General features: G+C 45.8%; 2 protein-coding genes across 12 annotated transcripts in view; one reads left to right on the forward strand and one right to left on the reverse strand.

The window, feature by feature from the left end:
* The window catches only part of ATP6V1C2 (ATPase H+ transporting V1 subunit C2), a 41,968-nt gene extending 40,946 nt beyond the window's left edge, over positions 1 to 1,022 (forward strand). For all 11 annotated transcript variants that reach the window (XM_066386033.1, XM_066386039.1, XM_066386041.1 and 8 more), the window contains one exon: positions 43 to 1,022. In XM_066386033.1, coding sequence (XP_066242130.1) covers positions 43 to 132 — 90 coding nt within the window. In that variant the 3' untranslated portion in view covers positions 133 to 1,022. The remainder of the gene's footprint in view (positions 1 to 42) is intronic.
* PDIA6 (protein disulfide isomerase family A member 6) lies at positions 264 to 23,922 on the reverse strand. The gene is made up of 13 exons (XM_066386045.1): positions 23,784 to 23,922; positions 17,568 to 17,709; positions 13,144 to 13,201; positions 12,635 to 12,761; positions 10,302 to 10,408; positions 8,938 to 9,068; positions 8,302 to 8,416; positions 7,707 to 7,847; positions 6,909 to 6,993; positions 6,714 to 6,786; positions 5,736 to 5,894; positions 1,764 to 1,860; positions 264 to 1,250 (listed from the first exon to the last, which is right to left on the reverse strand). The coding sequence occupies exons 1-13, from the start codon at positions 23,809 to 23,811 to the stop codon at positions 1,182 to 1,184; spliced, it is 1,332 nt and encodes a 443-aa protein (XP_066242142.1). The 5' UTR covers positions 23,812 to 23,922; the 3' UTR covers positions 264 to 1,181.
* Between the last annotated feature and the right edge of the window lie 331 nt (positions 23,923 to 24,253).

Below are 24,253 nucleotides of genomic sequence, written 5' to 3' on the forward strand. Positions count from 1 at the left end.
GCGAGTTCATGCACTTAAAATGTTACCATGTCTTCTTTGCAGGCCTCTGTGGAGATCCCCGGGCTGCAGCTCAATAACCAAGACTATTTTCCTTACGTCTATTTCCACATCGACCTCAGCCTTCTTGACTGAAATGCTGGGTGGATAGGCACACCAAGCTTTCGTGTTCACGCCGCCGAGACAACCAGACGCTGCTCTCCTTCGGCCAGAACCGTCCAAGTGTCCTGCAGAATTTAGACTTTTAGAGAAATTGCCCAGAAAAGTTAGTTATTACAGTTGTATTTATTTTTTGTAAGTTACAATAAAGAAATGCTCAGTCCTTTCCACGGTCTCTTTGCTTCTATTCTAACATGATTCAAAAATCCATTTTTCTGAATGGGTTACATAAATGGGGACTGCCTATCCATTGGGAACCTGCTGCTAGAATTCCTGTCTTCACGGGTACTTTGTGAGGACTTTGTCGTCACATGAAAAAACCTGAGCTGTCAAAGCAGCTACATTCCCTAACCATCTCTGGCGATGACCCGAAGATGCGATATTGGGCATAAAACGCAGTTCTCCGTTGACGACCCCTTGCTTCTCATCCTTCTGTGCAGACTTCCTTTCCACAGCGCCTCCGCAGCAGAGCATGCCCACACAGGACGCGTGTGGAGTTGCGCCATAGCAGGCATCCAGAGGCTGTTTGAATCCCGTTTTTAGAAAAGAGACATCAGGGTCAGACCTTCATAATATTAACTTACTGGCTAAACATCAGATTCTGAATGTATGGTGTGGACACTCATTTCATATATTTGTTGGCATTGTCCAAAATATCGTTTTATTCTTTAATGGAAAAAGCCATTAATATTCAAAGGAAAGAATCACATTAAAAAAAACTTATGTAAGAAACAGCCTCCAGGAACCCCCAAGCAGCAGAGGGAGGGAAGAGTGTTTCAAGAGCCCATCAGTTTTCTTCAAAATATTCCTTGACAAAATACAACCCAATTCACTGGCTACAATTCACAGAATTTTTCATTTGTTTTCTCGAGAGGCAAAAGTTCAATGCTGCAGTGTTTTCAAATGACCAAGTGCCACTTCTTGGTTAAAAAGGCCACTGGTAGATTCATCTGAGTGTAAAGAATGTTCTTGCACTGCTGGAAAAATCTGCTCCCAAGAAAGGAAACCAGTCTGTGCTGAGCCTCTCACAACTCATCCTTCTCCAAGTCGTCCAGCTCCACGTCACTGAGGTCGATGTCGTCTTCCACGGGAAGCTGTAAGACAGACACCGGCATTAGGCCTGCTCTCACAGACAAGTCAGTAATTCCTGGAAGTACTCTGGGTCACAGAACCAGTCTCTGCCTGATCCAGTCTATTACAAAGATGTCTGAAAAGCTGACAACTCACTGAAACGTGCTTTTACCGACAGCTGTTTAACTTGTCCTTCTGAGGAGGACGAGGCAGAAGTATACCAAAACAAATGCTAATTTCAAAGCTGTAGTTCCACATTTCTGTAAGGCAAGTATACGGATTCAAGGCTAACTGTTCACTTTGGGGCATTAATCAGGAAAGCAACCTCATTACTGACATTTATCTTGGCTGTCTCTGTTAATAGTAAATGCCATGTATCACAGGGAGAATGGGATGAAAGGTCTTGGGACAGAACCTGGCAGGCAGGCCCCGGGGTCACGGGAAGGGTCCAGCCTACGGGCAGCAGATGCACAGGGCCAGGAAGGCAGGGGGTATGGAGAGAAGCCCCTGCCAGAGGCCGTGTGCGAGGGACTCACCTCGCCGTCCTTGCCGTCCCAGGGCTCTTTGGTGCTGATGGCGGGGAAGTCTCCACCTCCCACAGGGGCCGTAGATCCTCGCCCGAAGGAGAGCTCCCTTGGGAGAAAAAAAACAAAACAAGCGCAGGTGGTCACAGGGATGCTGGTGCAGATGCAGGGACAGCCTGGATATGAGTGCTCGGCCTGCTCGTTTACGTGGAGGCCATCCCAGCACGGTCCCTGCAAAGTGCTCAGAGACACCATTCCTTGTCTAGCAGGGATGAGGGCACCAGCCATGAAATTCCTAAGGCCTTGGCATCACGTAAAGCTGGTGACTACCAAGAATTGTTTAAAATAGCAAATGTATTTTGCTAAAATACAAACTAATTATATAAGAACTAGCAAAGTTGAGAGCTAAAGACCCCAGAGACAGGCTTTCGGAAAGATGGCATTGTAAAACTAGAACTCCACACCTCTCCTCCAAATTCTAAGTGCGAGCAGAGCAGAAAGGCCAGGGGCCTTCTTAGTGACCACAGGGGGCAGCAGTTCCCTGAAGCTCTGGCCTTAGGGCAGACAAGTCACACCTACTGTGTGCTAGGCTCCCCCTCTGGCAGGTGCCAATAGAAAACATTTCTGGAAAGATGTGGGCACACTCACAGGCCTGAGAACAAGGCTTCTTTAGAGATGCTTCCATATGTCCTTAGGTGAGGGGTGCTTGGAATATGGGTAGAAGAGGAAAAAGGCCCAAACATGCTGTTAAGTTTCTTGTATGTGTCCGACACTAGTTATCTGCATGGTGGGGATTGCTACTTTGCATTTTTTATAGCGTAAATCAATGGTCTGAAATGGGGGCAATTTGGCAACATCTGGAGACTTTTTTTTTTTTTGTATTTTTCTAAAGCTGGAAACGGGGAGAGACAGTCAGACAGACTCCCGCATGTGCCTGACGGGATCCACCTGGCATGCCCACCAGAGGGTGATGCTCTGCCCCTCCGGGGCGTCGCTCTGTTGCGACCAGAGCCACTCTAGCGCCTGGGGCAGAGGCCAAGGAACCATCCCCAGCGCCCGGGCCATCTTTGCTCCAATGGAGCCTCGGCTGCGGGAGGGGAAGAGAGAGACAGAGAGGAAGGAGAGGGGGAGGGGTGGAGAAGCAGATGGGCGCTTCTCCTGTGTGCCCTGGCTGGGAATCGAACCCGGGACTTCTGCACGCCAGGCCGACGCTCTACCACTGAGCCAAACGGCCAGGACCTGGAGACATTTTTAATTGTCACAACTCTGTGTGTGGCGTCTACTGGCATCTAGGGGTAAAGGTCAGGGATGTGTTCCATGTCCCACAATGCACAGGGCAAAGAAAGAACTATATGGTCCAAAATGTCAAGACTGCCAAGGTGGGAAACCTTGATGTACATATATCAGTTACAGTCAGAAAACAGATATATATGCTCTAAAAACCCACTTCACTACCATTCACTGACCTGTTTATTAGCATAACACAGGACAGGGTGTGACTACCTATCCACTTAAGGGCAGAATAAAGAGGGATTTGGCCTTGTAAGCCAGACCTGTGTCTTACTCAATCTACCTAAAATCTATATGAGAATGGTACAATTTACTGGGATGGGCACAGACTGATCCATGTTTTGGCTTCTGTAAGAAACACACACCCATGCGAACAATAAAAATAAAGTCAGTGGTTCCATGTCTTACTAATCAGGTTATTTACCATCTCTCATCATCAGCTTCTCCATCAATACAATGCCCAGATGCATGTGCTATTAGATAGTTGGTGGATGGGATGATGTTAAAAAAACACTAGCTTCCTACTTACTGTCAGCAGTGAGAGTCAACAGACAAATGGAAAGATGCCAACCTCCTTTAAACAGGAACACAATTCTGAGGGAACGGTGCCTTCGGGGCAGAACTGAATCCTTTACAGACGTTTTTCCTGGCTGCTACTCCAAGCACACAGTAAGACATTCCCAAGGAAAGATGCAGGGATCACTAATGTTGTCTTGGGTTGACACAGTTTTTCATTGCTACTACTACAGTTATGAATGGTTAAACCATCTATGGTCGTTTGACAAACTGCACTGATGGGGATCTTTGTTCTTTGGTTCCCCAATTGCCAGTGTGACGGGTCTGTGCTTTCTGAGGCGAGTGCATGGGGAAGCTGCCCCCTCTCTAGTGATGTGCTTTCAGGACACAAGCCTCACAGAGGCAGCTAGAAACAAGTACATTGTTGTATACTTCGTTTCCTTCTTGATCATTACCACAGACCTGTCTCCACTGGCAACTGGGTAGATTCTCAGGTTTTTTGCTCTAAGACAAAAAGTTTGAGCCAATGGCCTATGTAATCCAAGCACTAAACTGTCTCAAGTTTATAATATGCTACTGTTCCTTGTACCTTTTCCATGAAGCAGTCACCTTCTCTGTTTACTAAACACAAACTAGAAAAGGAAAACTGGCTAAAGGTGAATGAACTTAAAGCTGGGGCTAGGAGCCCAAAGATGTACTCTCTCAGTGTTAGCACTCACACCCCTCCCCGAAGGCCTCTGATGGGGACGCACACATGACACAGCTGCTGACAAAGGGTGTCATGACAGTCTTCCCGTCAGTGTGCTGTGAACCATTACACAAGGAGCTTCCCCAGGGCGGGAAAATCTCTCCTAATTGAAACAGTTCTAGAGACAAGAATTCAACCATGCATTCATAAAATATTTACCAAGAGCTCTTATGAACCAGGGTCTAGAGCAGTGAGTAGAAACAATATTTTGTGTAAAAGAAATTCACCCTCGTGGAACTCAGTTATGGGGAAGAGGCATTCATAAAATGACCACATATCTGAGAAAAAGTACAAGGTCAATGCCTGGTGTGTGCCTAAAAGACAAATCCGGCCATTTTTTTTTTTTTTTTTTTTTAAATTTTTATTCTTTTACAGAGAGAGAGAGAGAGTCAGAGAGAGGGATAGATAGGGACAGACAGACAGGAACAGAGAGATGAGAAGCACCAATCATTAGTTTTTCGTTGCACATTGCAACACCTTAATTGTTCACTGATTGCCTTCTCATACATGCCTTGACCACGGGCCTTCAGCAGACCGAGTAACCCCTTGCTCGAGCCAGCGACCTTGGGCTCAAGCTGGTGAGCTTTTGCTCAAACCAGATGAGCCCTTGTTCAAGCTGGCGACCTTGGGTTTTCGAACCTGGGTCTTCCGCATCCCAGTCCAACGCTCTATCCACTGCGCCACCGCCCAGTCAAATCTGGCCATTTTTGAATTAACTGAACAGAGGGTAGCACAAAGGGCTCCATAAACCGGCTGCTGAGGAGTTCAGAACCTATCATGTTGTTGACCACTGTTAGAGTCACTTATGTAAGCACATCATTTTCAAATAACTACACCCTAAAGCTAATACCCAGAAATAAAAACCATATCCTCTGAGGTCAAGGGTACGAAGTACGCGCGGGTGGGAACAGGTGAGACACGGCTGCTTCTTGCACAAGACCTTTATGAGAATCAGGATGAGCCCCATGTCAACGGAACAGAACAAGGTGACCAAGAACCGGAAGGTATCAGCACCGACCGCACTGTGGAATACTTCCATGAAAAGAGAACAGAGCACAGGGGAAGGATTTCAAAGCTCAAATTTACAAACATCTAGTTCTCCAGAATGTCAAATGCAAAACAATTCCATTAATTGACTAGTTCCATGGTCGGCAAACTCATTAGTCAACAGAGCCAAGTATCAACAGTACAACGATTGAAATTCCTTTTGAGAGCCAAATTTTTTAAAGTTAAACTATATAGGTAAGTACATTCCTTATCAAGGTAGCGCCTGCACGTGGTATTTTGTGGAAGAGCCGCACTCAAGGGGCCAAAGAGCTGCATGTGGCTTGCGAGCCGCAGTTTACCGACCAGGGGTATATAAATCTAGTTTTGAACCCAAAACATAGCAGAACCAAACAGACAAAGCGAAAACGACTCAAAAACATTACCTGAGAAACTCGTTAATGCCCTGCTCACTGAAAGACCCTTTCAGGAGAGCAAACTTCATCTTGCGTGCATTGATGGCCGCCATGGCGGGGTAGCCGAATCCTCCAATCCCCAGTGCAGTCTCTAGTTCAGACTGGGCCCCAGCCTCTGTCCACAACCACCTGGGGGAGCAGATTGGTTTTCAGGGCAAAGACCCCTCTCAAAGCAGGCTCTAAGTAGCAAATCTTAAAGAACAAAAATTACAATTCAAATGTTTTATGGAATGAAATAGGTGTAGAAATGAAAATGAAAGATAGGTTTTAAAAAATAACGTATTCTACATGTGCTCTTGAGTATCTACAGTTCTCTCATGTTCCCTACACTCTAACTCCAGAAACCCCCCAAAATATGCACTGGTCTACCCCAATCAGCCTCCAAAATATTGTCCACTACGCCTCATGAATTTTCTCTGTTACCAGTATCACTGAGGTTATTATGTGTGCTCTTTAAAACAAGTTATGGATATGTCATCATTATTCACTAATATAAAAATGCTCATCCAAATTTCTTCACTTCTACGAAGAGGAAAGTGAGACCCACAGAAGGCGGCCTGTAGACACACAGTGCGCCTGCTGAGCTAACAGGAAGTATGGCCCCAGGGAGTGACAGGAGGGACACTGCAGCGCAGGAGGGGGATGAGAGCGGAAAGAGCAATGGGAGAGAGAGAAAAGCGTGCAGTACTTTGTTTTAAAAAATTTGCCCTGATCTGGACATCACTCAGGCGAGGGTGAAGAAACCCCTATTTCTTTCTGGGGCCTGCAAGGCCATACCAGAGTTCACCTCTGCCAAGTTTCTGTGTGCTGTGGTACAAGTGAGAGCCGTATCACTTCTTTCCTTCCCAAATGACACGGATACAGGAACACGCCTATAGGAATCAAAGGGACTCAGACACTCCCCCCCTCCCTACCCAACTCACAGTGACACTAAGCCCAGTAACTTACCCCCACATTTTCTTTTTGTATCTGTCCGCCAATTTCAGAAGAACTTCCAAATAAGAATTTCTACCTGCGGCTCCTGATGTAAACACACAACACGTTTAAAGATAAAAAGGCATCTGTAACATTAACTGACATAGAAAGCATCTCGGAGCAGGCAGCACCGGAAAATGATGGAAAGCGAGCTTTTGCTCATCGTACCCGTGTCTAGAATATGGGGCAGGACAGCCACAACACAGAGCTGATGCTCCTCACACGTCTTCTTGGCGATGTCCTCGTTGATGATCTGAGGGACCAGAAGATAAGGGGTAAATGGGACATCAAGACTAAGCATCCTTACTTTCATGAAAGAGCAAAGCGCGCGCGTGCGCGAGAGAGAGACACTTCTCCTGAATGACACTTCCTTTCTGCACCCCTCCGACAACGCTCTGAACGGCTTCTGCTGTTCACCTCTAAGCCCCTCCCGCAGTGCCTAGGGCCTGCAAGTCCAGTCTCTGAGAACGGTGCTGGCGCCGCCTGGCTCTGACACCCCATCATTTGAACAGGCAGAAAAGCAGATGTATTTATATGTATCACGTATGTATATGAACTTGAGGCTCTGTGCCTCAGTTTCCTCACATGTAAAATAAAGATTAATAGAGTTTGCCTATAAGTGTTTGTGTGAGGACGAGAAAAGCCGACAAAAGCACCAGAACAGTGCCTGCTACTGGACTAGGTGCTCTATAAAGGTCAGCTGTCTTTCTGGGAATGAGCTGTGAAAGGTGGAAGAAGCTTGGGCACTTTTTCTCACAGTGCCATTATTTTAGTGCTAGCATTCTGCAAAGCAGCATGTACTAGGCAGATTGCCCCCACTAAAAGTTAAGAAACAGTTTAAAGAGCATTGTAAAAGAAAGAGCTTCATCTGAGAAGATGACAAATGTGTGTCCGCCACCCCCCCCCCCCCCCCCACGATGGAAACGCCGCCCTCAACACTTAACCAGGCCGGACAGAGCACTTTACCTCCAGCAGCTCAGGCGGAGGGGCGTTATCGGAAAACAGGTCTAGGGCCCGGGCAACGATGTCGGATCTGGTCCGCCCCCCGTCATAATCCACCGGAGACTCGCCTTTCTGAAATATCTTGATGGTAGGAAATCCCCTAATCTATTAAAGACCAAATTAACATGAAATGAGAAATAAGGTAAACTTTCTGGTTTCTAAAACCACCTTCCAGGTAATTTAACAAAAACATTCATTCCCTGCCTGCATCGATGGCACAGGGCTGACCCACCCCACTGCTAGGATAGGCCGGTCTTGTTCAGACCCTGGATGCACTCTGAATACATCCGCTCTAGAATAAATGGGCAAACTTCAAAAGCCCCATGAAGAACTTATAAAAAGCTTGAGGCTCCCATTAAGCACATAAAAATAGTGAGATATGGGTGAGGGGGGAGAACCCAAAACAACAGTCCTGACTCCCTGTTAAACAATAAAATGACTCAATTTCTCCATTACACAGGGACTGAGCGCCGCCTCCGCGACCTCAGAGGGAGGCTGGCGCACCAGACGAAGCGGCAGGGAAGCACATTGCACGGGGAAGCAATATGGATGCACTCACCCCATACCGGCTGGAGAGCACCTGGTTGGCCGTGGCGTCCACAGCCGCCAACTTCACTTTCCCTTTCGTCTGCTCTTTCACCTCTGTCGCTGCCGTGGCCCATTCCGGCTCTAGGCTGCAGAGAAATGCCCTCCCTTTCAGCATCAATACTTGAACCGACGTGAGCCTCTCTGCCCAGCCTAGTCACGTCACACCCGGAAAACCTCTTCCATGTAGATCTGTGAAAGATGTGCTGCTGCCATTCACATCTGCCCCCCAGTCCTTCGTCACTCCTCCAGACTGGGGTGCCAGCTCCCTGTTAATCTTTGAAAACATGACAGAGGAAACGCTTGGCACTAATGCCAATGTTTACCATTCACTCAGAGTTAACAGATTTTCGAAAGGAGTTATGATTGCATCTATAGTCTGGGTCAGCTCTTTCAAAGGGAGCTATATACACTCAGATGTGGAATCTAAAACAAACAAGAACCAACGACTCTCCCAGTTAAGAGTACAGACTGGCGGTGGGCAGCAAGTGGAGTGGGCAAAACGGCTAAAGGGCCAAAAACAGAAACCATACAGAAGACCCCCAAGCAAGCTAGGTAACTGCATCACAATCCCTGTGACTTATTCAAGTACCTGGTTAAAAGCACTTACTTTTTGCAGTGTCCACACCATGGAGCATAGAACTCAACCATCCAAACGTCTTCACTGTCAAGAACATTCTTATCAAAGTTGTCGTCGGTCAGCTCAATTACGTCCTTCTTACTTGAACTGTCACTTCTACCCTGCCATTGTCACAGCAAACATTAAATTACAGCGTGGCCAAAAGAACAGAAAGATGTATCCTAAAGACATCCACCTCTAACAAAAATCGCCTCTACGTTTTCATCAAGTTTTTCAGTTTTCCTTTCAAGTGAACATTACTCAAATTAGAAACATTAGCATTTTTGCTTGGTAAACAGCATTTACTTTCAAACAATTCCCAGCCCACTCAGTGTAACATATAGCATGGATCTGAATTCTGCATTTGCTCTTTTTCTTGAGAGAAACCTCCCCCTGGCTCCAAAACCACCAGAACCACACTTCTGACTCAGACCAGAGCACAGCAGAGCACAGCGCTGCTTCTCCCAAGGTGCTGCACATCACTTCATCAAGTCGCTACCGTTCAAGAAAGTGAAAAACACCCTGAACCCTTTTCTCTTCTCCAACAGTCTCTTTCAGACCGAACCCTAAGCAGCAATCTGCTCTCCTGCTTCCCGCTGCCTGGGCCACGGGTCGCGGTGCCAGGGGAGATGGCTGTGCTCGTGACATGTCTAAGCATGAAACAGGCAGGAGGACGAAGCTCTGGGAAAGCCCCACGTCTGTGTGAAGAAGCCAGTGTGACTGGTGTCCTGACAGAGCAGAGGGCCGTTTTATCTGTGCTTATCAGCAAGAATTCAATGCTTTTCACCAGCTCATAAATAAGCCTATCACGGTTAAACGTCATATTTCATACAAGAGCATCTAAAACACCAATCCATGGAAGAGAAACTTCTTTCTCTTTTACTCTATGACTTATGTAGGATTTCCCATAAATTCTGGGCTGACTGCCACAGATACAGGCCAAGAGGTCATCCATCTGAGTTTTGCCTGTTTGCTCAAAGCTGACCTGGAGGAGAGCTGACCTCCCTCTCTTCACTGTGTAACCATGGGAGAAAGTGGCCGGGGGCTCTTTCCTCTGCAGTGCCAACTCTTCTCCTGCAGCTCTGGGCCTAGGAAGGCCCTCTGGGGCCTGGCCCTTGGCCTGCAGTTTGGTAAGATGTCCTGGGCCACTGGCTATGATGACAGTGACAATGAGGAGGCCAGATGAGCAGGCTGGATGGCTGACTCCCTCTGGGGTCAGCTGACTCAACCTCTCATTACTTTTTATTGGAATGTCACTAATTTACAATATAAAAAAAAAATCTATCTTCTATAAGTATCCACACTCTGCTTCAAAACTATCACACACAGTGAGAACGGACATGATAAAGCCTTACTTGTTTTCCAGAACTGGAGCTGCCACCCCGTCCCCCAAGGCGGTCCTTGACGAGCTGGCGCAGGGCACTGAGAGCCGCATCCACGATGGCTTCAGCAGTTCTGGCCCCTGCAGGGAGACAAAGCCAGCTGGCTGAATGGTGGGAGTGGGCTCTGCAGCCAAGACTCAATAATGACAACAGCCTTTGCAAGTTTATCAGAACCTACATGCTCAAGAAAAGGTCGGGGCTATTAAGAGACTCAAAAGTGTAAGGATAATAATACATCATGAGGTGATCTTCAGAGTTCTAATGCAGAACTCTGGTAACTTCTCCTCAGAAAGTTTAAGAGTTTTCTAATCAACTGGCCAGGAAGAGATAAACACCGAGAACCCCTCAGAACACAGCACAAGCAACGCTGCGAGAACATTCAGGTCAGCTGGTACTGCAAATGCCCTGGAAGCTAACAGTGCTGCTTCCCAGGCCAGAAGGCGGACCGCAACCTAACCACAGGCTCCGCCCCTGCCTACGGCAGGCACCTCCATCCTGAGCAGTGCCTCTCCCACCAATCTTCACCTGGAAATATCCCTAGTCAAGGAACATACTAGCAAAAAAGATAGGATTTTCTCAGTGAGGACCAAGGGTCAACAAATTCTTTACAGAAACAGGCAGCAAGCCAATGCAACCCCTATTCTTAACATTTGATTTTTACAAGTTAGCAAAACAAATTATTACTCTGAAGCAGAAAAGATGTTTATTCAGAAAGCTGAAACTGATCATTTTATGACACTTCAGAGCTGAAAGCCTAGAAGTAAAGATATGTGGGGGCCTCACCTTCAGTATTTTGATCCCTAGCTTGGTGATGTACCGACGACACTGTATTTACCAAGCCATATGCTTAACGTGTACTACTTCAGTAGTAAAACAGGTGTTCAGGCGGTGGCGCAGTGGATACAGCATAGGACTGGGATGCGGAGGACCCAGGTTTGAGACCCCGAGGTCGCCACTTGGGCACGGGCTCATCTGGTTTGAGCAAAGCTCACCAGCTTGGACCCAAGGTCGCTGGCTGGAGCAAGGGGTTACTCGGTCTGCTGTAGCCCCATGGTCAAGGCACATATGAGAAAGCAATCAATGAACTAAGATGTCGCAACGAAAAACTAATGATTGATGCTCCTCATCTCTCTCCGTTCCTGTCCTTCTGTCCCTATCTATCCCTCTCTCTGACTCTGTCTCTATAAAAAACAAACAAAAAAACACAGGTGTTCACACCCTCAGTGTTCTCTTTATTTGTGGAAGCCGTGTGCTGAGGCCAGCAGTTAATGCCAGGCTGACTGTCACCAGTTCTCACTCTGCAGACTGTCTGCCCTTTGTGTTCTCAGTTCTGGGAATGTTCTCTCATTAGCTGGACACAGTGCAGCCACCATGTACAGATAATACAGTAACGCTGTTTACTGGGATGTTGATTCTCCTCCCCCAACCCCCAAACTCGTTTTTCTCACATAAAACAAAACCAAAGACGTCGGACTCTAAGTTGTCACTGATGTCCCATGTAATGAAATCTTTAAAAAAAATTATCAAATCAGCTATAATTTAAACTGGAAATACATTATGCCCAATACTTTTTATTAGGACCATGAACATGGCCCACCCTAGCAATTCTGACAATCTGTTTGTGACAGCTTATGTGGAATAACAGGACTACTCTATGAAATAGCCCACAGGGTAACGGAAATCACACTGAGCTTGGGAGTCTGAAACCAGAATTCAGTTGCCTCAATGATCAAGAGCAGATACTTATGATTCACTTCTCTACAAACCGGGGAGGTGTGCAGTTTGGGAGATGGCATAACAGCTTTATTACTCTATGTTTACAAGGCATAAAGATTCATGGGTGAAATACTCCATAGTAACACCAACAGTTTAAACTGACTTTTAAGTCACAGGGCCTTCTTTCTGCCACACTAATATGCTGGTCAGTTCCTACAATAGCGGGAAGAGAGATTACAGAAGAAAACATTTGTAAATCTCTATTCAAGTAGCTTGTATAAAGCTTTTTATAAAATTATAATGAGCGAGACAAGAGGAAGCACAGAACATACCCCTCTATTATTGCAAAGGCCATGTGGGCCTAAACGAGTGTGAATGGTCATAAAAACCCTTTTACCTGTATGACACAGAGTTAATCTTTGAACAACTCAGAGGAGGTAGGAGTCGCCCTGTGCCATTGCAGAACTGAGACTAAGGCACAAAGAGACCTGCAGGGCTAACAAGTTAGAGAATCCTAACTTCCTCCTACTTTTTCCCTATCTGCTCAAAAGAAAATTCCAACCAGGGTAAGTATTTAGCAAAGTCCTTACCCTGATAATCTTCTGGCCTGTTTTTGTTGGATCCAAAAATCTTGATGGTCGGGAATCCCTGCACCCCATACTGGCCTCCGAGGGACTGATGTTTATCTGCGTCCACTGCACCCACTTTTACAACACCCTGTGGAAATACGAGAATTATCTATTTCGCTTTGAACTGGAGCATATTCCACAAGAATCCATCATCTGATTTCATGTTAACTCTGAAACAAGATAACAAAGGGCAGGGTTACGTTTGCAAACAGAAGGTATGAGGGCTTCAGTCTGCGAAACCATTTCCAGGTGGAACCATGGGTGAAACACAAATTAGCCCAACAAAACAGAGTTGACATGAATAGACAACATAAAAATTAAAATGTTCATTATACCTTTGGTTCCTAGATGATCTGGCACCAAAACTCAAGGGTCTGAGCTTCAATATGCAAATTAGCTTCCTATTATATATAAGTAATATGCATGAATTGAAATATACACAGGTGAATGTGGACCTCTCAGGTACTTACTTTTAATGCAGTTGCTACTTTCTTCCATTCAGGTGTTAACTTTTGGCAGTGGCCACACCTTTTAGGGGATAAAAGCATAAGGCAATAGTCTTAGACCCTCAATTCAAAAATCACCCACCAACAACAGTCTACTGAGTGACAGGGACATTGGTGGGGCTTGCAGGGAGCACCAGCACCAATAAAACACGAACCTGAAAGAGTCCACCATTTTATAACCTAATTATAATCCTTTCCATCTTGTAATCTGAAAGTGTCTCCAAATTACTTTTCAATTAAATTATACTCAAGAATTTAAACAAACTATCACCTGTAACTCTCTATACCTGAGCCTGGACTTTAGTGGGTATCTGGTCAAGTGTGCTTCAACGTGTGGCTCGAGCTATGTGGCTAGGCAAAATGCAGAGTCCTGGACCCCAAGAATCTGAGCTCCTAGAGAAGGGGTTTAGGAACCTATATTTTAATAAATTCTGCTGGTGATTCTTAGACCTATTAAAGTTTGGTATTCTTTGATCTAGTCCGACCTTTTCATTTTACAGATAAGGCATCTGCATAAGGGTCTAAATATCAATGAGCTCTGGCTCCCATAGCAGCTTGCAGAGTTTAAAATACCCACATAATCCCAAATAATGAAACTATGTAGAAAAGCACTGCATACTCAGGGTGATGATAAAAGAGCAAGAGAGACAGAGAACAAAACCATGAGAAAAAAATCACCTCTATCTTCTAGGGACTAGTATTTGAAATGTTATGAACTGTAACACACCTAGAAAAGTGCTTTTAAAAAGTGATATACAGCCTGACCAGGTGCTGGCGCAGTGGATAGAGTATTGACCAGGACACTGAGGACCCAGGTTTGAACCCCAAGGTTGCTGCTCACCCGCTTGAGCACGGGATTTTAGACATGACCCCAGAGCTGCTGGCTTGAGCCCAAAGTTGCTGGCTCAAACAAGGGCTCAACTGGAGCTCCCTGGTCAAGGCACATATGAGAAGCAAACAATGAACAACTAAAGTACCGCAACTATGAGTTGATGCTTCTCATCTCACTTTCTGTCTCTTGCTAGCTGAAAAAGAAAAGTGATACACACATAGCTTGTGGTATGTGTGTACCATTACAGATAGGTATATTGTTCGTTTTCACTGATTTATAGCAGTGGTCCCCAACCTTTTTTGGGCCACGGACCGGTTTAATGTCAGAAAATATTTTCACGGACCGGCCTTTAGGGTGGAACAGATAAATGTATCATGTGACCGAGACAAGCATCAAGAGTGAGTCTTAGACAGATGTAACAGAGGGAATCTGGTCATTTTTTTTTTTTTTTGTACTTTTCTGAAGCTGGAAATGGGGAGAGACAGTCAGACAGACTCCCGCATGCGCTCGACCGGGATCCACCCAGCACGCCCACCAGGGGCGACGCTCTGCCCACCAGGGGGCGATGCTCTGCCCCTCCAGGGGTGGCTCTGCTGCGACCACCAGAGCCACTCTAGCACCTGGGGCAGAGGCCAAGGAGCCATCCCCAGGGCCCGGGCCATCTTTGCTCCAATGGAGCCTTGGCTGCGGAAGGGGAAGAGAGAGACAGAGAGGAAGGGGGGGGGGGGTGGGTGGAGAAGCAAATGGGCGCTTCTCCTATGTGTCCTGGCCGGGAATCGAACCCGGGTGCCCCGCACGCCAGGCCGACGCTCTACCGCTGAGCCAACCAGCCAGGGCGAATCTGGTCATTTTAAAAAAATAAAATATCGTTCAGACTTATGGAAATAATAAGTTATTTATTCTTTCTCTGCGGACCGGTACCAGTCCGTGGCCCAGGGGCCACTGATTTATAGTATCTATCATATGAAAATACCATAGTTAGTTTCTCCATGGGTGACCTGGCTTTTTCGTCATATAAACAAAATAAATTCCAATTAGGTGTCTGAGGACCTAATGAGTAAATGCCACGTGCCAGCACATGATTCGCATTCTTCACAGGATTTCAGACGGGCCTTGTTTCCACTTTACAGAGGCTGAGATGCTAGGAAAGCTTCCCAGCGCCACCCGCTCTCTGTGACAGCGCCACCTCACAGGCCTCTCATACTCCTGGTCCCACTTTCCTAACCACGATGGGACGTCAGCTTACTCCGGCATTTTAAATGTCAGGAGCTTTCAAGGAAATGTCCTGCAATGCTGTTTCTAAAGACTTACATATGGTATGGGTTGGTATTTAGGTGAGCTGCATAGAAGTCCAGGAGTCAAATTTGTACAGGACTTTGTACCTCTTTAATTTTAGTTCATTCTATAAAAGAAGGACGCAAATCAGATTGTCCCTCTATAGTCCCTTCAACTTCAATTTAAGCAATGTAAAAACATCAAAATGCTACATAAATAAAAATATACCATACCCTCTGGTTCCTTACCTGAGGTCCACAGACTACCCCGTCAAACAAAGAAAGGGTTGTGGATAAAAACTTAGGGGCTCTGTGAACTTCAATGGCAACCCCCACCTCCAGCTCTATTTTTATCAACTTGTAATCCAAATTTAGGACTTCCTTCTATTATGAACATTAACAACACACCAGCGTTGGTTAGCTGTCTCCATATCACCACTATAGTGCTGCAGGTATCTTTAAACATCATTTCTGCTCATCACTACCTCAGAACTCTGGCAGCCAGCCCTTGGATCAGCTGCTGGACCTTGTCTCTACTGTCATAATAAAGGGAGACTCTGCAACCATATGAAGATTTATTTTAATACTTTGATTATGTTAATATTTTAGGTTTTCTTTGTGATCCTATATGCTTATTTTCACCAAGCTACCAAAGTCCAGGCACTTTTCAACCAAGAGGTTAAAAGTACCTCCTCTAATTAGACAGTCTCATACCCAGAACACTAAGAAGGAAAACTCTGCCTGTTTAACAATAATGATTAACTGCTGGACCCAGATCCCGCCTTCTTGCTTATGCTATCTGGCTCAGTTTTGGAATGAGGTTTATTCTCGTATGTAGTAGTTCCCAGACACAAGGTAAATTACTCATGCCATAAAATGATAAAAAAAGATCAAACCTGTAAAAATTGCATACAAAAAGCATTCAATAATGTAACAGTTTGCATAATTACTATTTGTACATTTACTAATACAAATGAACTAATCAACACAATACTCATTTGGATTCAACAACCAGAAAACAAATAACTTTTTAAGAAAGAATAGATTGCCTGACCAGGTGGTGGCACAGTGGATAGACATCGGACCGGGACACACAGGACCCAGGTTCAAAACCCTGAGTTCACCGGCTTGAGTGTGGCTTGAAGCCCAAAGTCACTGCTTGATCAAGGGGTTACTCAGTCTACTGTAGCCCCCCAGTCAAGGCACATATGAGAAAGCAATCAATTAACAACTAAGGTGCCACAAGGCAGAATTGATGCTTCTCATCTCTCCCTTCCTGCCTGTCTGTCCCTATCTGTCCCTCTCTGTTTCTGTCACAATAAATAAAGATTAAGATGAACATTATTCACAATGTAGCAGCATTAACTTTTAAAGTAGAGAACTCTGCTTTAATGTGCTACACTGAACATTAATTGAAATATTTCATGGGACTGGTATTACATTTCCATGGTCTTCCAAAGGAAAAATTAAGCTATAAAGGAAAATCTTTCATCAGGCACACCTAAAATGCATGCCACTCAGGTAAGAATTTGACTAACTACCCTATGTGAGCTTCAAGGCACTGTTCACATCTAAAAGGACCACTTTGGGTCTCAGACCACCATGCAGTCACCTGCAGATACATTTGGCTGGTACTTGCATCTGCTCCCAGGGCTCCTCTGGCCTGCTCATTCCTGGCAGCGACAGTCTTATGCACACTGTTTCCACTGACCCGTCTCTAAACTTCTACTTGTTGGGTTTTTGTTCTGTTTTAATTGTTTTAACTACATACCGTATTCTGACAATATATAATTGTACACCATTAAATTCCAGTAGTGATTACATCTTCATCCCACCAGAGTTTTTAACAACAATGAATATTAGGCAAGAGAATAACTGTTAAATTAAACCAGATTTTCTAATTACAGATTTCTGGAAGCAACCCTCTTCAACAAACAGAATGGAGTCCATCCCTGGCTCCTCCCTTTCCTCTGCCCAATATTCTTTCTTCAATCAGTTTCCTATCCATCCCCATCCTTCCTACCTCATCATAAGGTCACACCATCTTAAAATTATAACTTTCCCCCCCTCTTCTTTCTTGTAACAATTAGCTACTTCAACCATTTTTTTTTAATTGACTCAACCTCCATGGCCTTTAATAAACACTTTGTCAAGTCTCTTACTTCCCTCTACTTCTTTCATGTAGGTAACAAACTGGACAACCAAATAGAAATCACACTTTTATATAGTATTTTTTCTTTTAAAGTACCACAAATGACTGACAACTATTTTATAATACTTACCATGGAGCATAGAATTCTACAAGCCACAAACTACTACTGTGAATAACTTCCTGGTTGAAGTTTGATGGAGTTAGTTCGATGACATCTTCACTAGAGGAATACAGGCCACTCACCGTTAGGAAGGTGGTACAACTCACCAGCCCTGGAGGACCAACCAAAAGCAGACCATTAATAGCAGTTCGTGCTGACGGGAAACCCAGGTGATTAGAGTCCTCTTCAACTGACCAAGACCCTTCGTACAGGACAGTCTAGGTCAGGTCCGCCCTAACCCCATGCCCTGCCCTCCCTGCTGCATTTGGAACCCCTGGAATTTTACTCCCACTGAGTGCGCTGCTGAACAAGAAGGGAACAGACCATCCACACTCTCACCTCTGAGGTACACCGAAAAAACACTGAATTATTCTCAGCGCCCTCATTCTCGATAACTACCCTATGACGTAGTACTATTATTGTCATTTTATTGGCAAGGACACTGAAAAATAAGGAGTTACACCTGTGACCTTGGGTAATCCATACAGTATTTCTAGTGTTATTCAGTTGCAATATTAGCACACCATCTTTTTAAATTTTTTTTGAAGGGAAAAGAATTGTCTCCCCTATTAGACTAGGACTCTCTCAAGGGCATGGCCATTTTTATATTTTTATTCCTACTAACACCATCAATATAGCACATCATCTGGCACACACAATGCTGCTAGATGAGCTTACAAAGAGTTTTCATGTGATTCATGTTATAAAGCAAATAGTCTAATGTATTATAATGGCATAGTTTAGCCACACTGCGGACTAAGTGTATCTCTGTCAGCCACTCATGAATTTAAATGCACTTTACAACAACTGTATTAAAAAACACAAGTTCTGAACTGACTTAAAATATTTTAAGAACTCAAAAGTCTTCTGAATTGGTAATACTGTACTGTCAAAATTTCACCTTTAAAATTTCTGTATTATTTCATGTTTTCTAATTGCATTGTTTTATACTTTCAGGACAATGCTAAATAATGGAATGTTCTAGATTTTAATAGGAATATTTTCCCATTTCCATAATGGTGGCCTTTGGGGTGTAACAGATAAACTATATGTTATTAAAGAAATTTCTATTACTGTCTCTTCAGCATCTGTGAGGATGATCATGTCATTTTTCTTCTGATCTGTTGATTCAGTGAATTAAAAGTGAGACAGGCCTGTCTGTCAAGGTAGTGTCTGTATATGCCATCTTAGTCACGTTTTCATACACTTACTTTATAAAAAAAATTGGAAGATTTCAGATAGAACTTGTTTTGAATGACTCAATGGTAAATTTCTTCTGGAAGGAGTACACGCCAATGTTAATTGTTCTATTGCTAAATATTCCGCCTAACACTTACATAGTGCTTTCAATTTTCAAATTACTTTCAAATACACCAGCTCACTTGATTTTTTCAAAGCACTACTAACTAGAGAGCAAGATTCACCCGTATTCTGTAAAGGGCAGAATGAGATCAAGGGCCCATCTACGGCCATAGGCGTAAGTGGCATGGTAGCCCTCTGACTTCCATTTCCAGGCTTTTCCCATTAAACCATGTTTTTTTTTAGTGCTCATGAGAAAAAGGTTGTGTGCACCAGGGGCATGAATAAACGACCACACTGTTCAGCAATACTGCATTTGAATTATAGAGATTGCTAATGTAGGAACTAAAAAATATAATTGCGGACTTTCCAAATGGTGAGGGGAAGCCACTAAAGGGCTATTACGGGGAGAAGGGCACAAGCAGATTTGCTTTCTAGAAAGGATCTGGCTGCAGTGTGGGCAGTGGATGGGGAATTAGTGGGAGAGTGGTGTCACATGAACCAAGAGGAAGATGGAACGGGTAACAGTAACACATGCTCCAGGGAGCTCAAGCAGGAGACTGGAAACTGCATCTAAGGACAAAGAAATTGTTGGGGCCTTTGGCAGCTGTGGTGTAGTAGTGAAAATAAGTAGTAGGCCATCTACAGAAGACTGGAGAGTAGGAAGGAACAAGCTGGTGAAAACAATACGGAAAACTCTCTAAACAAGTTTCATTATACAGAGCAGGACAGGCCCTGTCGGTTGGCTCAGTGGTATAGCGTCGGCCTGGCGTGTGGAAGTCCCAGGTTCGATTCCTAGCCAGGGCACACAGGAGAAGCGCCCATCTGCTTCTCCACCCTTCCCCCTCTCCTTTCTCTCTGTCTCTCTCTTCCCCTTCTGAAGCCAAGGCTCCATGGGAGCAAAGCTGGCTCAGGCGCTGAGGACGGCTCCATGGCCGCCGTCTTGGGCACTAGAATGGCTCTGCCACAACGGAGCAATGCCCCAGATGGGCAGAGCATTGCCCCTCGTGGGCATGCCGGGTGGATCCTGGTCGGGCGTATGCTGGAGTCTGACTGCCTCCCTGCTTCTTACTTCGGAAAAATACAAAAAAATACAAAAAAAAAGAGCAGGATAGCACAAGCAAAGGCAGAGTGGAAGGATGGCTTCTTTTTAAATATGGGGGTGAACTGAGCATGAAAAAAAGAAATAGGCGGAACGGGAAAGGCTAAATAAAGGTAAAGCACAGGGAATCATGCAACAAAGTAAATTGCCCACAGTCAGGAGGAGGGGAGGGAACCTCCAGCCTGTGATAGGATGGGTGTGGATGAAGATCAGGCCAACCAAAGCGGCACCCTCTGTAATTGTGCTGTCCAATACGGCAGCCATCAGCCATACATGGCTGCCCCACACTGAGATGTGATGCAGATATAAAAAGCACACTGCAGGCCCTGGTCAGGTGGTCTGAGTGGATCGAGTGTCATCCCAGCATGCTGAAGTCACAGGTTTGGTCCCTGGTCAGGGCACATCAGAGAAGCAACCAGTGGGTGTACAATTGAAACAATGAGGTAATGCATCTATCTCTGTCCCCCTTCCTCCTGCCCCCTTCAGATCCCCCTTCTCTCAATGGGAGAAAAAGCACCCTACGTTTCAAAAACTTGGTAAGAAAGAAAAATTAAACTATCTCATTAATATTGTTTATATTGATTATATGCTGAAATGTCATTTTAGATATACTGGGTAAATAAATATATATATATATTAAAATGAATTGCACTTATTTCTTTTTGCCTTTTTAATTGTGGCTACTAGAAAATTTTAAATTACACAAGTTTGGATTACATTTCTGTTGGATGGTGCCACTCAACAATCTTTTCGTTGCTACAGGAACAAACCTGAGCAAAGACAGTCCAATTCTAAATAAGCTTGAAAGGAAGACTGGTCTTGGGGAATCCTCTATGGTGATCTATTTATTACACTTACCAGTATGCATTCATACTTGTTCAATATATTGAATTCTTTGTAAAATTTTCGAAAATGGAAAAGCAAAAGCCATTAACAGTCCCCATAAGAACAAGCTTGTCATAATTTGGTGAATATTCTTATTGACAGTCTATGCAACAGAGGCCTAAAACTTTATATTTAGACGTGATTTTAATATATATAAATTCCCTTCTGTAACCTTTAGTTACTCAAAACAAGTTACAGACATTTTCTACATAAATAATTATGGACTACTTATTACCCCATGTAACCATTTTTAATGGCTGTGTCATGGTGCCAGTTAACTACCTACAGAATTTGATTGTTCCCCATTTATCTCTATTTAACATGCTAATGCTGAAAAAGCTATTACTCTTCCCCATTCAAATGAATATGATTAGTTGAGACAATCTCATAGGGGGTACTGAAGATATGGCTGCCATTTTGATATATTTATCTGTTTAACTACCCTCCAGAAACTGACATCTTAACTAAGAGTAACACTTCTATTACACTATATGGCAGGCATTGCTCTAAAGATTTAAAATATATAAACTCGTGCTCAGTGGAGAGAGCATCGACCCAGTGTATGGACATCTCAGGTTCGATTCCTGGTCAGGGCACACAAGAGAAGTGACCACGTGCTTCTCTCCCTCCTCCCCTCTGGCAGCCAGTGGTTTGATTGGTTCAAGCGTTGCCCCCAGCAGTGAGGATAGCTCCACTGGCCCAGGCATAAGCCTCAGGAGCTAAAAATAACTCAGTACTGAGGGTTGCCCAGTGGTAGATCCCTGTGGGGGTGCATGTGGGAGTCTGCTATCTCCCCTCCTCTTACCTAAAATAAACAAACAAAACAAATAAACTCATATAAGAACTCTATGTGATATGTACCATCATGTTCATTTTCAGGCCAGAAACTGGGAGACACAGAGGGCAACTTACCTAAAGCCATCGAATTACAAATATAACATGGTTATGTAACCCAAATTTATAACCAAAGGTCTGGAGACTGCAGAAGTATGTATAATCCCAAGAAGGGTCATTAGGTAGAACGTGGAAGAATTAGATCCTTTCCCTTCTCCGCCAATCAGATCAGCAATGAAGAGTCACCAAAGGGATGGTCCATGAATTTTACCTCAGGAATGTGCTTCCTTTACATACAAAGATCATCTTGCCTACTGACACCCAATGGCTATTTTTCTTTCTAGTAGTAGTGTTGGACTTTTGTCTCCACATTTTGCCTGGTTCTCCCAAGAGCCTCCCCTCCTTATAAGTGGCTCTCCAATGGAAATGACTTTATGACAAAGTCTAGAGATCTAAACTGTTTAAAAGGCAGCATGACCTAGCAGGGTTACAAAGAAATCAAATATAATATTCAGGAAAACAGGTTAAAAGATATATAAATTCAAAATATAGCAAAAATATAGCCATAACTCCCCCATAATAACCCTCAATAAACAGAAAACTCTGGGCCCACTTCAGATGATAAAAAGTAGGCCAATGCTGACCAATACTGTTCTGCTTCTAAAAATCATATCGCTGTTCTGCTCACTGATAACAAGCACCAACGGGACAGTGGAACATCCGCCTGTCCAGGATCTGTGTGAGCAGACGGCCTTGCCATCTGTGGCTGGCCACCATCTCTCCAGAGTAGTTAAGCATGCTGTAAACCCACACCTGCTAGCAGGAGTGCGCGGTCCCAACAGTCAGCCAGAGACCAGAGGGGCTCCCCAAAAGGCTGGCTACATGAGCTAACTGTGGAACCAGACTCTCCCAGAGCTTAGTCTGCATTCACTCCTGGGCAGCTTTCTTTCTTTTCTTTAATTTTTCCATTGGTGAGAGAGAAAGAAGCACCAACTTGTCCCAGTTAGTTGTGTACTCACTGGATGCTCCTCCTATGTGCCTTAACCGGGACACTACCCGCGGCTTCTGAGCTACCAGACGACGCTCTAACCACTGACTCACCTGGCCAGGGCCACTCTGGGCAACTTTTAAACACGGGTTGATCCCCACCCCCCTATCTAGTCTCTCTGCAGGGATGCAGCAAGTATTTATATCTTGTTTGCTCTCTTTAGACATGTGTTAATTCATTAATCCTCTGAACAACCCTAAGGAGTACGAGCCCAGACTGGTTAAGTAACCTGCTCCCACCCACACAGCTGGTCAGTGCGGGGGACGGGCTGGGACTCGCACCCCGCGCTGGGGACTGTCGGGGCGCTGCGGCTGGGACCAAGAGGGGCCCCGGAAGGACGGGGTCCGCCACCTGGCTCACCGTGGTCTTGAAAATAGGCATGGACTTCATTCACGAAAATGTGGGTTCGCTTTAGTTTGTTTAAAAGTTCGAACCCACCGAAGCGCTCTCGCACCGTGAAACCCGCGTTTGGAAGGCACTGGTCCCTTTGCCAGGCCACCGACCCGAGTTCAGGAGTGGCTTTTGTTACTTGTTTCCCCTGGAAGCAGGAGCTCCGCAGAACGAGTGGTGGGGCTCGGACGCAGCGCGGAAGCTCGGGGCCTTCCCCGCCGCCAGGGACCGCGCTGGCTCCCAGGCCCCCGGTTTCCCGCTCGCCCCGCCTGCCGCGCACCGGCGCTCAGACCCGGCTCGCGCACACACTCCCCGCCGGCTGGGCTGCGGAAGCACCCGCCGAGAGCGCCCTGACTGCCCCATGCGCCTCGAGTCCGCCGGAGCCCTGACCTCCGCCCGAGGGTCCGAGGGCCCGCGGGCGGCCCCGGCCAGGAGCGGCTCCCGCCCCGCGGCGCTCCACAGGCATCTCCGACCGCGTCCCCGCGTGGGCCAGGTCCGCGACCCCCCAGCCCAGAGCGGGCCCGGCCATGACCACGCGCGCGCGCCCGCCCGTTTCTGGGACTTCGGGCCGCCGCGGGGGCTCAGGGCCTTCAAACTGCGCCCCCAGGACCAGGAGAGACGCGCCTACCGAGCGCCAGGTTAGCCATGCCGACCATCGGAGCCGCTGCGCCGTCCTGCGCCGCCTCAGCTCTGCTGCGCCTCGCCCCCGCCGCCTCACGTCCAGCTCGTGGCCCCGAGGCAGGCAGGAACTACGGGGAGCGGCGGGGGCGGGCCGGAAGACGCTCGCCAAGCCGTGGCCACGACTCATTGGTCCCGAAAGCCTTCGCTTATTTGCATAGCCAATAGAAGGCAGCCGGGTAGAGGTTATCTTTTTTTTTTTTTTTTCTTTTTACCGGGGCCCGAGGAGCAGCGGAAGGAGGGACTTGCTGGGGGCGGGACTCTCAACCTCTGCTTCCCAGTGGCCTTCTCCCCCCCTCCCGCTGACCCTTCCTGGACTTTCGGTACTTTTTCCTTAGAGTCCAGTATTTGGGTTTTCGTACCCATTGGATCCTTAGTCTCTCTTTACCCCCACCTGGCCTCTAACGAGCCCCTTTCCAG

This window comes from Saccopteryx leptura, chromosome 5, assembly GCF_036850995.1.
Source record: "Saccopteryx leptura isolate mSacLep1 chromosome 5, mSacLep1_pri_phased_curated, whole genome shotgun sequence".
NCBI lineage: Eukaryota > Metazoa > Chordata > Mammalia > Chiroptera > Emballonuridae > Saccopteryx > Saccopteryx leptura.